The following is a 16,114-nucleotide window of genomic DNA, read 5'->3' as shown; positions in this document are numbered from 1 at the left end:
ATGCTACCTGCCTTGTGGATCGGTGTAATAGATGCTGTCTTCCAGACACTCGGGAAAATTCCTTCGGACAATGACCTGTTGAAAATTATACTCGCAGGAACAGCCAACGTTACAGCACAGCTCTTGAAGAAGATAGGCGGTAAGCCATCCGGACCAGCACCCTTAGAACCATCAATAGACTGCAACTTCAGCTCCACATCATAATAGATTAGATAGGTACAAGATACAGCTGAAGTTATGATCATCACATGAGATATACTAATCTTCAAACACTACTAATACTTGAATAGCCAATCACCACACATAGCACATCCTTTCTCAATTATCTATTTGTTATTGGTTGATTGTTGGTTATGAGCTGGTAAATAGAGGAAAGGTATAGAACAGATAAAAGGCTCATATCAGCCCTCCCGGCCTCCTCGACACACCACTATCGAGGCGTATTGTAATCAACATCTTGAAGCGGGCTTCTTATATAAATCAAATCCTCAGTAGTCATAATGTTTGGTGGATTATTAACATGAGAACTAATTAACCTCTAGGAGTAGAACTTGGTGCAAATAAAAACTAAAAAGAGCGAAGGTCCTTATATTTAGATAACTCTATTGAATCTATTGTGGCTTGATGATGTTTACAATACCGTCAATCCCATCAACCTGCGAGAGGGTAGTTGGGACTATAACCTTTCATTGAAGCAATAATAGTTGTAAATATTATCCATATAACTGAAGTTATTCTAATAAACCTTATTGGATTCCGCTGGAGCAGTGCTGCCAGAGACAGTTTCAGTTGAAGGTGAAACATGATATTTTAACACATCTTCGTTGTATTACAATATTATAAAAACTGATGACACCGATCAATTTCGGCTGTCTTCAGTTATCTTTTCTATGCAATTGGGCTATTGTAAAAATTCTAGGACCATTGTATTGAGCACCGGTATGTAAAACTTGAGCAAGTAGCTTCAAGCACTGCCAGAGAAATACGTATCTTGATCCAAAAGAAGTTTTTCGTGTTTCATTATCTCAACCGAATTTTAGCAAAAATAGCTTTGGAACCACCCCACCCCCCCCCCCCCCCCTCCACGTTAGCATAACACTTGGGACTATAACCTTTCATTTAAGCACGAACAGTTATTCGTATAATCCAAAGAAACGAAATTATTTCAATAAGTCTGATTACATTTCGCTCGAACAGTTTTACCAGGTACAATTTTAGCTAAAGATGAAACATGAAATTTTGATATTACTTCGTTGTCTAGAAATATTATTCAAAACTGTTTCAACATATCATTGTAGACTGTCTTCGATTACATTCCTCATATAATTAGACTCTTGTGAATAGTTCAAAACTCCTACTATGCTGAATTTCTCCTTAGTGGAAAACATTTAGGTAAAAACTATTTTTCTCCACTAAGGAGAAGATTATTTTAAACCATCTTTGCGCGCGAAGAGCGCAAATCCTATAACAAAATTAGTTGTGGAATTTGCGTTTCGACCTCGTTTCATCAGAATCCGACACCAACTTAGTGACAGGACCAATCTACCGCCGGATTGACGCTAGCTCCAAAAAACGAAAACATAGTGCATAATGCATAACCAAGTTTCCATTTCATCAATTCTCATCCACTTAATCGGAACTTCTTTTCTTGTGAGACATCACGCAGGACTAGAGGTTTGTCCAGAAACACAAATAGTCTCAATCCGGCACTAGCTTAGTCCTATCACTAAGTTGGTGTCGGATTCTGATGAGACGAGGTCGAAACGCAAATTTCATAACAAATGTAGGAGATTTGTATTGAGCATTGCAAGTTTTTAGCACTGCAAAAAACACACCTAATTTGATCAAAACAAGTATTTCGTGTTTTTGACCCCAACAGTTTTATAGAGGAACCCGCACTGCACTGCTGGTTTTTCACCCGTGCAGTGTCGACTTATCTTATTTTCCAGTTTTCTCCAGTAAATTTGACAAGAAACAAAAACAAAATTTGTGGTTCAACACAGTAGCTGTCGATTATAAATATTGCCGTGTACGTCTTTCTGATCGTGAGACGGAACATTGATTGAAGGTGAAAATGGAGCTTAAGCTTACGGAAGTTATCTATCTATCTATCTAAATATATCTATCTATCTATCTATACATATAAAAGTCAAAGTTTGTATGTATATGATTTATAGACTCCCAAACGGCTCAACCGATTTCCGTAAAAATTTGCACATAGTAGGTATTTGGTATGGGGCGTGTTTGTGTGCTATTGGTTGGGGATTATCTGCCCGCCAGATGGCGCTTCGGAACGAATTGTCTTTTCTTCTTATTTCGTTGATGGGGGATTAGCTAGTGCGTCGCAATGCCTAATGATCAGACAGAAATAAAATAAAATTCGTTTTTTTTCAAACTTCAAACTTTTAAAGCGCACGAGGCGACAGGACACACGCCACAAAAAATATTCACTATGGAATTTATTCTAGCTATTCCAACGCGGCAACAGTAACAGCGTACAGCTTAAGTGTTCGATACAAGTGCATATATTATTTCGTCATACTAGGCAGTATGTGAAGTTCAACGTTAACTACGCCCGCTATACTCAATGAAGCGATTTAACTGTTGTACGGAAATTTAAAGTGGGATTTTGTTTTTCAAATGCATCTTGTCAGCAACTAGTACCACCTTATTAGGGCTTGTAAGACGATAAATCCAAACCAGCACCAAATTAGCACTAGTTAGACACTAAATCAAAACAGTCACGCATCTCGCGAGAAGACCTAAAGCGATGGGCTGATGTGTCGGGAAACAAGCGCAGAAGCTTTGGTTTGCAAACGACAAAGCGATAACGAACTGTAGTCTTTTGTGCTTAAAAACCGTTGGTGTTAGCTTCAATTTCTCGTCGAACAAGCTTCAAGTGAGTGCTAGTTACTGACGAAATCCAATTTTATCTAGTTTAGATGTTGAGCCCTGATGCACAATCAAAAATCAGAATATATTGGCTCGAACGGTACGTTCCCCGTTTGTAGTCGGGGATTTGTGCCTTGCCGTGTCTTCTCATCATCTCACTGATTGGAAAGAACCAGGAACGAATCCTGGTTGTTATTCGCTTCTTCGTGAAAAGAACAATTGAAGTTTTGTTTGGATTAACTAATAATTTAACTTGTCGACACCACTGTTCGACAGCTCTTAATGCTTATTGTATTAGGTCAAAGATTTTTCCAATGCAAAGATCAGTAATTAGTACTTGATAATCTTCAGCAAACCTCTAGGTTATAAATTCAAGCTCATTCAGTTTCCTCAACAAACCGTCGGCAACCAGGTTCCATGGCAAAGGTGACAGAACGCCACCCTATGGACAGCCGCAAATACTCAACTTGCTCTGCCTGTCACAGTGACGGGCAAAGAATGCGGTTACTAAGCATTGCGTTTTTCCAACCTGAAATACATTCGATAGTCCACGACCGTTCGTCGCTTCCAGAATAGACTGGAAGGACACATTGTCAAAAACACCCTCAATATCTAGAAATACACCCAAGCTAGATTGCTTGAGCTAAACGGCCTTTGCAGCTGTGAAAAATTTCAAAATGATTGATCCAATATATTGATATTTTGAGTTATGATGTTCACCACAAAACTGCTACTAATACTATACCGCCAAGAAAAAGGGTCTCGACATGCGCCTGAAAACTGCGTCAACAGGGCCCGCCGGACAAGCAGTAACTTACTGTAATATTTAAAAAAATAAAAGATGCATGGCTCAGTTATACTAGCACTTTGAGCCATGTCGAATAAACCAAAACGGGGGTTGCTTTGCTTGAGAAGGCAAACATGCTGACTTCCGAGATATGTTTTGACAAGGGAAAGAAGTTACCTAGCTTGAGATGTTATTTACATACATGCGCTACATATTTGAAAATGTAGAATAATATTTTCATTAAAAAATATCGCACAATAATGGACTTGTGGGTCAGTCAGTGAAGCGACTTGCCCTTTACTACCATATAGACTGGAAAAGTGCAGTTCGCAATTCTTGTGCAAAACAATAAAACTAAAAAGATTTCCGGTTTACATAAGTTTATTTCAGCAGCGGGCATATCGTAGTTGGTAAATCGATGGGCTTGTACGTAGCTCACCTGGTTTCAATTCCTAACTCTGCACATAGGCATAGGGATTTTTATAACCTGCAAGAGAGGCGAATGACCCTGAGGTTAAAACCTCTATAATCGAAATAAAAAAACTATTTCACGAGCACGAATGGTCAGTCGTGACTACTATACTAGGAATCATGAGCTACTTCACGAATACATGAAAATTATGTCATGATTTTATGAACTATTTTACTAGCACGAATGGTGAATTGTGACTAATATACTAGGAATCATGAACCAGTTCACAAATACATGAATATTTTATGATTTGTTGAACTATTTCACGAGCACGAATGGTGAGTCGTGACGAAGTCGTTGGAATCATGAATTAGTTCACGTCTACATGAATAATATTTTATGATCTTGTAAACTATTTCACGAGCACGGATATTGAATCGTGGCTAAATTTGTACTCGTGGGGAACGTGCCATTTGAGCCAGACGCTACTGATTCCTGATTGTCATGTTACTCCGAGTAAAAATGTTCCGTGCATTCGATAGTAATTAAAAATCAAATCAACGCATCAAATTTGAAAGTGAGCTCAAGGATAAAAACCTGTTTTAATCCACCTAGTGGTGCAACTGTGCCTTTGTCATATCTCTGAACTATGCGTCTATGGCTGGTTATGTTCGTTTCAATTATGGAAATATCTAATACATTCTTAGTACACTTTACACCTACACACAATGGTTCGCAAGCCACGAACCTGATGAGCTACGTGTCGACGGTGAAACACTTGAAACAAAAAAATATCATACTTTATTGCCCTAATCAGCATTAGTTCAATGTTGTCTTCCTGCTAACAAGTTTTGTCATGCGAGGGTGGGTGTGTGAGGAGGATGAAAAACCTAGGAACGAACCACTCGCCAGCTTAATTCGGGACGCCTTGTGTTATAGCGGTGGTATAAAGATGATGGGGTTGAGAGGGGGATGGGTATGAGTGATGGATTCGGTGGTGGTCTGAGGGGGATGCAATGAGGGTTAGGGCATTGCAAAAAAAAAATTTTTTGAATTCTCAAAGGCCCCCCCTCTCATATTGTGACAAATGTCAAAGTAAGCTCAGATGCCAAATTTTACATCATTTGGACAATTTTAGACCCCCGCCCACTTCGCTTGAAATTTTTTGAAATTGGTACTATGGGAAAATATGGAGGAAAAATACATTGAATGCTATAACTTTTGAAGTAGCAATCAGAAAATTGAAATTTATACCTCTTTTGGAAGGAAATAATCTAAGTATTTGAATGGGGATAAATTTGTTTCTTGAAAAATACGGGAAAGTGGGGTACTGGGTCATTTTGGCCCCAAAATCCCCTATTTTTAATGATTTTTCTGCTCCGTGATGCAAATCATACATATTTTGTAGTTTTTCTAATGTAAAAAAATCTCAGAAATCGAACGGAACCCTTTTGACCTTTGTCCGAATACGAGAAGTTGGGGTTAAATGGCCTTTTGACATTCATATTAAACTTCATCATTTTCTCGTGAATATATCTCTATTATTCTTCACTCAATTTTCATAAACTATACCTTGTTGAACGTGGAAAATCCTTAGGATTATAACAAAAATAGATTCGTTACCGGTAAAATTCAGGAACATCAAATTATCTGACATATGGTGTCGATTTCACATTTTTATCATAAAATCGCACATATTAACTCCATTTAACAACAAAATTCTTATTTAATTTACTACTTTTAGTGTAAAATATGCTTAGGGATCACATGAGAAAAGTTTCATTCCTGGAAAAATAGGGGAAGTTGAGGTATTAGGACAAATAATGAAAAAATGAGATTTGTAGAGTAAATATCAAAAAGTTTGATGTTTCTGAATTTTACCTTTAACGTTTTTATTTTTGTTTTATTCCTCAGAATTTTACACGTTCAATAAGTTACATTTTATGAAAATTGATTGAAGAATAATAGAGATATATGCATGAGAAAATGATAAAATTTAATATGACTGACAAAAAGCCCTATAACCCCAATTTCTCGTATTCGAACTAAGGTCAAAAGGGTTCCGTTCGATTTCTGAGATTTTTTCACATTAGAAAAACTACAAAATATGCATGATTTGCCTCACGGAGCAGAAAAATCATCAAAAATAGGGGATTTTGGGTCCAAAATGACCCAGTACCCCACTTTCCCGTATTTTTCAAGAAACACATATATCTTCATTCAAATACTTAGATTATTTCCTTTCAAAAGAGGTATAAATTGTAATTTTCTGATTGCTACTTCAAAAGTTATAGCATTTAATGTATTTTTCCTCCATATTTTCCCATAGTACCAATTTCAAAAAATTTCAAGCGATGTGGGCGGGGGTCTAAAATTGTCCAAATGATGTGAAATTTGGCATCTGAGCTTACTTTGACATTTGTCACAATATGAGAGGGGGGGCCTTTGAGAATTCAAAAAAAAAAATTTGCAATGCCCTAATGAGGGTTGATCTGAGGGGAATTTAAATTGGTGGCGACCAATGAGGGGGAGGGAGTGTAAGCATCCCCTGTAAAACCCTGAAACCTTATGTCAATCGAAAAAAAATTTGGCCGGGATTAGGTTGACGATTTTTAGAGTGATTGCATATTCTTTCTACATGAAAAAAGCAAAAATTTCAGTGTAGTCGCACCCTTAAACCCATAACTCCAGAACCGGATCAACTAAAAATTCAATAGTAGCTTATGGGAGCGTTATACCGTTCATTTGAAACTAAGTTTGAGCGATTTGGTTCAGCCAACTCTGAGAAAAGTAAGCGAGTTTAGAAAATACATACACACATACATACAGACATTTGCCGATCTCGATGAACTGAGTCGAATGATATATGACATACGGTCCTCCGAGCCGGGATTAGGTTAACGATTTTTAGAGTGCTTGCAATCCGATACGAAATCGTGGATAAAATATCACGATAACGTGAATATAAAATATGAAAATCACGATTAAGGTCCTGAAATCATGAACATAAATTACGTTATTCTACTAGAAAAATCCGATAGTAAACTCATTAAAAGATATCACGGTAAATTACAAAAATTGCGAGAAAGCTCCTGAAATCATGAAAATCGTTTAAATGTCGGTTCTTTCAGCTGATATACTTTATAGGTTTCTATAAAGTAAATCCCCAAATTATAAACAAGAATCTTACCAAAAATAAATGTCCAGGAAACAACCACAGTAACCACACCAAACATTGGAATGTAACGCCATGTATATTTTTGGTGCGAATTAGTATTTTGAAAACATAAATAGGTTCATGAATACGAGGTTTGTTATCGATACTTTCAGGAGCTTGATCACTATTTTCGTAAATCGCACAGTTAATGAAATCGTGATTTTTTGGTCATAATCGGATGTATTTCCGTGCACCTTATCCCTTAAAATTAAGCATTAATCACGTCGACTCACCTGCCGGTTCCGCTCGTCCGTTATCCGTGAGATCTGTATCTTTTTTCTACCCATCTTCTCCGCTCAACTGCTGCCGCGTGTTAACCAAGTTGCTAATTTACGTTCTCCAGTTTTACCGGATTGTTTTGGCTGACTACTCCAGTTATACCACCACAGGCACTTCAACAAATGCAAGGAAAAAAACAGTGAAAATGAAACCGAAAATGTCACGCTGCACACTGTTTACAACCCAACAGTCGCCGGGTCGGTTGGTAACCGGGAATAAATAGCACACTCCCCGCAGTAGCAGTTACTCTGTGATTTCTTCGCCCTTTCCGGGCTTGTTTACGACACTCTTTGCTCTTTGGAAGAAAATGGCACTTCCGCACCCTTAAAACACACTCGACTCTATTACAGCACAGTCGCTTTTCCGACCACTGATTCCTCTTCTCCTGGCTGACGCGCGGGCGAACACAAAAAGCTCAGCTCCGTCGCCGCTCGTCCTAGGTCGAAAGAGGAATTCCGCCGCCACTGCTTTATTTCTGCTGCACCAATCGACAACAGAACGATAGTCTGCAAAATAGAAGGAGAAAGAAAGAGAGAAAAAAAAACAGTCAGTACAGAAATAAATAATATAAATGTATAAATATTCATTTGTGCTTGGACCGCCCTCTGCATACCGGCTGCCTCGCCATACACGCTAATCCCATAACCAACGGTTGAAATGCGTGCAGGAGAAAACGGCATACAATAAAGTCCCGACGGTAGTCGCCCCATGCTAAAAAGGTGACCAACTGAACTCTAACCCATCTCTGCTGCATGCTGATGCAAATGGGCTTCTCCCCACCCTACTTGGGTAGTAGTAGTTGTGTATGCAGGCCGCCGGGCGGACATGAGTTTTCCCTATTTCGCAACCGAACGGACGTGGGGAATCTGCATTGCATTTCGTTCGACCATAACCCTCCCAACCAAGTCCACGTGGACCACTAAAGCTGCCACACAGGGTCACAATTAGCTAGCGAATAACGACAAACAACGGCCACTCCGAAGCAAGCGAAAGGTGGTGCAGTAGGGGATCCGTACTAATCGATATATTAATGTCGTCTTCAAGGATGCATTGGAATTTCCAACGACGACGGTGGTTCGCAAGGGCACCAAGGATACGGACGTTCGTTCGTTAACATCGGGCGCGCTCCGCGGTTAGACGGAAAGAAAAAGTCACGGTCATCGTTGGGAGTTCAGTTTAGTTTTTTTTTCGGTCGGCTCACTTGTCAACTTGTGGTCGCGATATATTACACGAATGGAAGGAGGGAGGAGATCGAACGTTTGCGTGTTACAACGCTAGTATGCTAATGAATGGAAGCACAGTTATAATGGTTCGTAATTATGAATTAAGGTGCTAAAGGAATGTGACGATTGGAATTTTTCAGGCTACACGTAGAGGAACTTTTGCGCGATCATCTAGAATGTTTAAGCACGCAAAATTCGTGCGGCTCATTGCTGTGTAGCTTTGTGCCTGAAATCGTAGACTGAGTTATGGAAGGTTTAAACATAGTTCTATTACGAGATGGACAAGAATAAATTCATATATTCTTGAAATTTTTTGGAAATTCTTGCACTTTTGCGCGTACGACCATAACATTCACCTATTTCTTCTAATTATTTACAACAAAGAAGAAAGAACTAAGAAAACTACTACTGTAATTCTTGCCGTGTTGATCTAGCCAGATGAGTGAGTAACAGCGAAAATACGTAATGCTCCGGCCAAATACGGTGGCCATTGAGTTCAGTCTCTTTATATTAGACCAAGTAATCGAGGTCTTGAGCAATTGCTGACGATAGAAATGGAGGTTAGGGTTACGGAAATCACCTATATTCAATTCCATCATATCGACAACACGACATACTAATAACGTTCAGCAAGTTCATCCAGAAAAAGAATCATTTTACATGACAATTTAAAACATGTGGTTGAGTATTAAAGCGTTCGAATCAAGATCCCCGTGTATCTGACCGACGGGAAAATCGAAGTACGGCTACACGATTTAGCACTGCTTACATGAAATGAAATGGACTCAGAGGCCCAACGGATTATAATTCTCGAGTTTTAATTAGCTTATAGATAGCAATAGAAATGCGTTTTGATGTTTCAATTGTCTCACTAATAAAATGAACAAAAAGTGGCTTTTTTTAATTTCAAACGAAAATATACGTTGAAAGTGTAACTGCGAGTCATTCACAGTAAGCATACCGCCAGTATATCAGTTAACTTTTTCTGACGTCTTCGTTTGAGTCATCCAAAGTTCACTGTCAATTTAATAACAGGTTCTGGTCATTTATCGTTTTTGCATGTTTAGTTTATATTGAAAACAACATTACAATGTACCACTTTTAAACGAATATGAATGAACACTCACTAACAGGAAAAACATAGTAGAGGTAATTTTTTATGCTTTAAAGTTTACCATGGCGCCTTCCGGTAACCACAAAAAAATGAAAACTATCATCAATATGGGTATCATGAAAGGTGATAGTAAGTAGGCGATAGAAATTGATGATTGACGCCATTCTAAAAACCAAGATGACAGCTTACGGTCACCTCGGAAATTTGTTATTTGAAAATCTAAAGTAACAACTTTTGTTGCCTTACTGTAGAAAAGGTGGGCCATATGAAAAGAAGTTAAGGAGAAAGTTTTTTTTGTAGAAATATGTTTGTTAATAGCATACTTTGTGATTATTTTTCGAGAATGCATATGACTCCTGAAAATTTACCTAATCATTTATTCATTCCGAGTTATACTTAAAGCTAACACATATTTGTTATAACTATAGGATGAATTGGATGTTATCAATATACAAATGTATGTACTGATTTTAGCATAATCGAAGCAGCGACATCAGATTAGTTGCCGAGAACTATTCACGTTCAGGGACGATAAGCGGAAATCGACATATAGAAATTCAAAATGACTCCGATCCAAAAGAACTCCATTGGTTTATAAAGCTTTCGGAAGTTTTTATATGAGGAGTTGTGATCTTAGATTTCAAAATGGCTTCAATCATAAATTTACGTCATCACCTGAGCACCACCTTTCAAATCATACCCATATTGATAACAGTTTTTAATGATTCGTGGTGAGGAACCATCCATAAATGACGTAGCATTATATGGGGGAGGGGGAGCTTTGTATTTGGTGATGATGTGTGACGACAGGGGGGTATGGTGCCATGTCACGTAGCTACGTAGCTTTTTTAAAGGGGAATGGGGGTTGACCTACTGTCACGACGATCTTACCCGTTTCATCTAACTAACATCGTTCTTCATTTTTTTGCGGTGACAAGGGGGGGGGAGGGTTACCGTCAAGCTACCTAATCACCAGGGGAGAATTTAGAGGTTTGTGCCGAAATAAGAGCTAAAAAAATTGATACTCCTGCGTGAGCTTGAAAGAAAATGAAATTCAATTCATGTCCGCTGCGATGAATGAAATGTTTAGTTCGTTTCTCTCGTCATACGTTCTCCCGACGCAGCGCATTCAGGTTCGGACATGTTCGGTTTCAGAAGCAAACTGAATTTTGTTTCTATGCTAGCTCTAAGAGGGATTATTGAGCAAAAGTGCAAATATAGATTACGCAGTTAACTTATGCTCGAAAATGTAGAAGATGCTAACTTCTGCCTTCAAACTGGATGAATGAATTTATATTTCCTCTGCACTCAAGCATTCGATTCTGCATGAAATTTCAGTCAGTTGGAAAGTGAATGAATGAGGGAGGCGTTGAATCTGAATGTCGGTTTCGGTAAATGCAAGCAGAAATAGGTAACTGATTTTGAAATTTCGTAGCACTGGACGAAATGCTATGATGGGGGAGGGGGTGTTAAAAATCGCTCAAAAATGCTAGGTCATTTATGGATGGTCCATAACCGAGTCGCCATATTGGATTACAAAACGACGCCTGAATCATCAGTTTCCGTCAACTACTGACCAGTTTCTTTCAAATGATACCCATATTGGTAGTAGCTTTCGCTGTTTTTTGGTAACCGAAAGCCGCTATTTTGGATTTCAAAATGGTCTCATTCATCAATTTCCGTCATCTACTGACCAGCCCCTTTGAAATTATGCACATATTGTTAATGATTTTAACTGTTTTGTGGTAACTGTAAGCCGCCATCTTGTAGTTCAAATGGCCTCAATCATCAATTTCCATCATCTACTGACCAATCCTTTTCAAATGACACTCATATTGATGGGTGGTTTTCAATGTGTTGTGGTTATCGGAAGCCGCCATCTTGGATTTCAAAATGGACCTAATCAGCGATTTCCATTGTATGCTTTCCAGCTCCTTTCAAATGATACCCATTTTGGTAGTTGTTTTCACTGTTTTTTTGATAACCGGAAGCCGTCGTTTTGGATTTCAAAAAGGCCTCAATCATAAATTTCCGCCACCTACTGACCAGTCCCACGTCGCTCTCCTCTTTGATTTCAAAACGACTTTAATTATAGATTTCCGTCACCTATAGACTTTGGACAAGTTCGTGAATCGTGGATTCTCCGATTTCTGAATTTTTGGATGATTGGATGCTCAGATATTGAGATTTCTGGATATTTTAACTTATCTTAAATTCGGAATTTCTCGACGAATTTTGAACTATTGTATCCCTGGATTCTTGGACTTCTGGATTTTTGGATTCATGGATTTTTAGATACCGTAAACTGGGGTGACATGGATCACTTTTCGAATTAATCATTACATATTTTTAGACGCAACACATTTTTTTCAAGTGTAATATTTTTAAACCATGTACTGATGTATGGAGAACAAGATTGGATGGTTTTACCTAAAATTGTCCGTTTACAGCTACTTTTTCAAAAATGATTTCAAGTTGAAGTCCGTTTTCGTGTTCCGGGGTGACTTTGATAACCTGCATGTTCACCCACATTAAGTTATTGATGTCAGTGTTTTTCATTCAAATATTTGTTTAAACTAATTCTGGAATGATACTCATTTTTAAATAGATGCTCATTAGTATTATACAAAGTATTTCAATGTACTGTAAATTTCGAGTAACCAAAATTCGTATAATTTGTGTCCTACTAGAATAAGATTCTGAAAACCTTTAAAACTGCTAAAATTGTTTTGTTTCAGTGTTTTATAAATGTACAAAAAGTTTCATCCATTTTAACATGTTGGAATATTGAACATTAGAAAAATGTTACGAATTTTAGCTTAAAATAATTTGAAATAATTGCCAACTAGTTTCACAAAAAATGTATTAAAAATAAACAAACTCTTAAAACCAAATTTAGCATATCCCAATCTAAAGGAAAATAAAAACGCTTGTAATTTATTACTCTTGCTCAAATCTGAGATTTATTTGTTTTATAAATAGACACTTTACGAAGCTTCGTAAAAATCAGGTAACGTCAAATTTCGGTTTTGTGTTTTTTGTACCCAAAAACCGAACAATATACTAAAAAAGTATAACAAATCAGTATTTTATAAGTTTAGCGTTAAAATCATTTCAAATTAAAATGATTCGGTAGACTATTCTGGTTCAATAAACGATCTACGAAAAAAGTTTCGAGTGATCAAAGCCACCCCGATAATCAAAGTCACCCCGGTTTACGGTACTTGGATGTCTGAATTCCAGGATTTTTGAGCTTCTTCTTTTTATTAATTCTTAAATACGGCGAAGCTTGAATGCCTGAATTTTTGGATGTCTTGATAATCAGATTCCGGATTAATTGCGTTCGGTATTGATCTACTTTTTTCGCATCTAGAGCTCCCGGCATCCTGGATTTTGCCGCAGTACCTCAAATGAAGGAATTTCTGGTTTCTTGGCTCTCGTATTGCAGGTTTTTTGAGTTGCAGGATCAGCGGTTTGCTGTATTTTCCAGGCCTACATTATTGAAACCTAGGATTACGGATACTTGGATTCCTGATTTCCGAGATTTCCAGATAACTGAATTCTAAAATTCTTGGAATCCTGGTAGAATTCTTATATATCTTAATTTTCGAATTCCTAACGCCATGAATTCATCTGGATTCTTGAATTTCTGAATCCAAGAAATTATTGTTTGTTAAAGTTTTAGATTTTGGATTGCTGGATTACTAGGTTTTTGAATCCTTGGTTTCTTGAATTCCTGGATTCTCGAATTTTAAATTCCTACTGTATTGTATTCTAGGAATTCTAGATTCTTGGATTCCTACATTCGTATATTGAATGAATAGTCCCGGAAGTGATGAATTCTTGAATCATCGATTTTTTTTATTTCTGAATTCTTAGATTTTTCTATACTTAGATTCCTGAAATTCTGGGTTCCTAGTTATATGGATAGACGGATCATTAGGTTCCAGGATACCTTCCTTGACTCCGGGATTTATTGATACCTAGATTCCTGTATTACTGGATTGTTGAATACCTGGATAAACCCTCAGGAAGTCGCGCAAATGGCTCACTAAACGAGTAGCAGGTGCCCTAAAACGATTTAGCTAGATTTTCAGAGCGACGTGCACTCAGTGCACTGGCGCGAGTGACGGAAGGCTAAAAACGTGCTGGGTATCTTGAATTGTGTAATTCTGGATCTCTTTAATCTCATAATTTTAAAAAAAAGAAATAAGACTAAACTTAGACTCGTTTGTTCGGGTTGGAAAAATCTACACTATGCTAAAATACAATGATAAGCATCGAATTAGTTCCTATTTTTCTGTGGTACTGCAAAGGGAAGGTTGGATGCTTTCATCATTAAAGTGAACAATTTTTGTTCAAACATATAGCAAGCCTATATTATTGTATTACGCGGCGAATTGTATTACCGAGACAATTACAACTTAATTTTGAGAAATAATGCCCAATAACGAATGAGCACTATTTTCTGGTAAACTGGGGTGACTTTGATCGTCGGGGTGACTTTGATCACTCAAATTTTTTTTCGTAGATTGCTTATTTAACCAGAATAGTCCACCCAATAATTTAAATTTGAAATGAATTGTACTCTAAACTTAAAAAATACTAATTAGATACACTTTTTGAGTATATTGTTCAATTTTTGGGCATAGAAATTACAAAAAAACGAAATTTTATTTCACCTTATTTTTGCGTTGCTGCGTAAAGTGTTTATTTTTTATACAACACATAAATCTTAGATTTTAACAAGAGTAACAAATTCCAAGCGAGTTTTTATTTTTCTTTAAAGTCGGATGTGCCAAATTGCTGTTTATAAGCTTGCTTATTTTAAAAACATTTATTGTAAAAGTAGTTCGCAATTATTTTAAACTATTTCAAGCTTAAATTAGCAATATTTCATTTATATTCAATACTCCAACGTGTTAAAATGGATGAAATTCTATGATAATTGATAAACCACTCAAATATACAAATTTAACATTTAAAATATTTTCAGATTCTTTTATTCTAGTCGGACTCGAATTATACAAATTTTGTTTACTCAAATTTTACAGTATATGGAAATACTTTTTACAATACCAATTAACAGCTATTCAACAATTGATATCTTTTCAGAATTAGTTTAAACAAATATTTGAATGGAAAACATTGAAATCAAGATCTTAATGTGTGTGAGAATGCAGGCTATCAATGTCACCTGGAAATTCAAAAACGGACTTCGAATTGAAATATTTTTTGTAAAAATAGTGGTAGACGAATAAATTCAGATAAAACCATCCAATCTTGTTCCTCATACATCAGTACATAATTTAAAAATACTAAACTTGAAAAAAATGTGTTGCGTCTAAAATATGTGCTGATTACTTCGAAAATTGATCAATGTCGCCCCGTTTTACGGTACCTCTGAAAACTTGCAATGCTTTGGGTAGGCAGTGGGCTACAGATGTTTGCGACCGTACCTTATTCGTTTCGCTAACACGTCACGATATATGGAAATATATTGCGTAGTTTTAACTTTGATGACATCAAGAATATAACCAATGTCCTGAATAATATAGGAAGAAATCATTCACATTTGCATTTACATTTTCCTTGAATGAAACATTATAAAAAATTTCATTCTTTACTTCATGAGCTGTTCTTCTAGGCTAACAATTTTCTTCTTGGACAGTTGCAACATGCATGTGTGTTATCCAAACATACCTAATTAGAAATTGGATAGATTTGTAACAAGGGTGTTGAGTCTTTTTAGTCATGATTCTATTGTGACTCTACGCATTTCAGCCTGTTACTTTGGCTTAAATGACAACACAAAAGGGATGTTTCGAAGCTTCGACACATAGGGATGATCCATAAATGACGTAGCATTTTTTGAGTGATTTTTAACACCCCCCTCCCCCATCGTAGCATTTCGTCACAAACCTCTAAATACCCCCCTGGTAATTACGTAGCTTGACGGTAACTCTGCCCCCCCCCCCCCTTTTCCCGGTAAATTTTTTAAAAATTCTATTCTATTCCTCTTTAAAAAAGCTACGTAGCATGACATGACCCGCTACCCCCCCTGTCGTCACACATCATCACAAAATACAAAACTCCCCCCTCCCCCATATCATGCTACGTCATTTATGGATGATCCCATATCGATATATGCACAATTTATAGATTGTATATCGAGTAATTAACGCAAGCT

The 16,114-nt window shown here is 37.1% G+C and overlaps 1 protein-coding gene across 20 annotated transcripts in view; it reads right to left on the bottom strand.

The window, feature by feature from the left end:
• LOC131690525 (myocyte-specific enhancer factor 2) overlaps nt 1–16,114 on the bottom strand; it is a 334,753-nt gene that overhangs the window by 51,104 nt on the left and 267,535 nt on the right. For all 20 annotated transcript variants that reach the window (XM_058976381.1, XM_058976382.1, XM_058976383.1 and 17 more), the window contains one exon: nt 7,542–8,093. In XM_058976381.1, coding sequence (XP_058832364.1) covers nt 7,542–7,595 — 54 coding nt within the window. In that variant the 5' untranslated portion in view covers nt 7,596–8,093. The remainder of the gene's footprint in view (nt 1–7,541; nt 8,094–16,114) is intronic.

This window comes from Topomyia yanbarensis, chromosome 3 (assembly GCF_030247195.1).
Source record: "Topomyia yanbarensis strain Yona2022 chromosome 3, ASM3024719v1, whole genome shotgun sequence".
Taxonomy (NCBI): Eukaryota; Metazoa; Arthropoda; class Insecta; order Diptera; family Culicidae; genus Topomyia; species Topomyia yanbarensis.
This window is presented reverse-complemented; position numbering and strand designations above follow the sequence as displayed.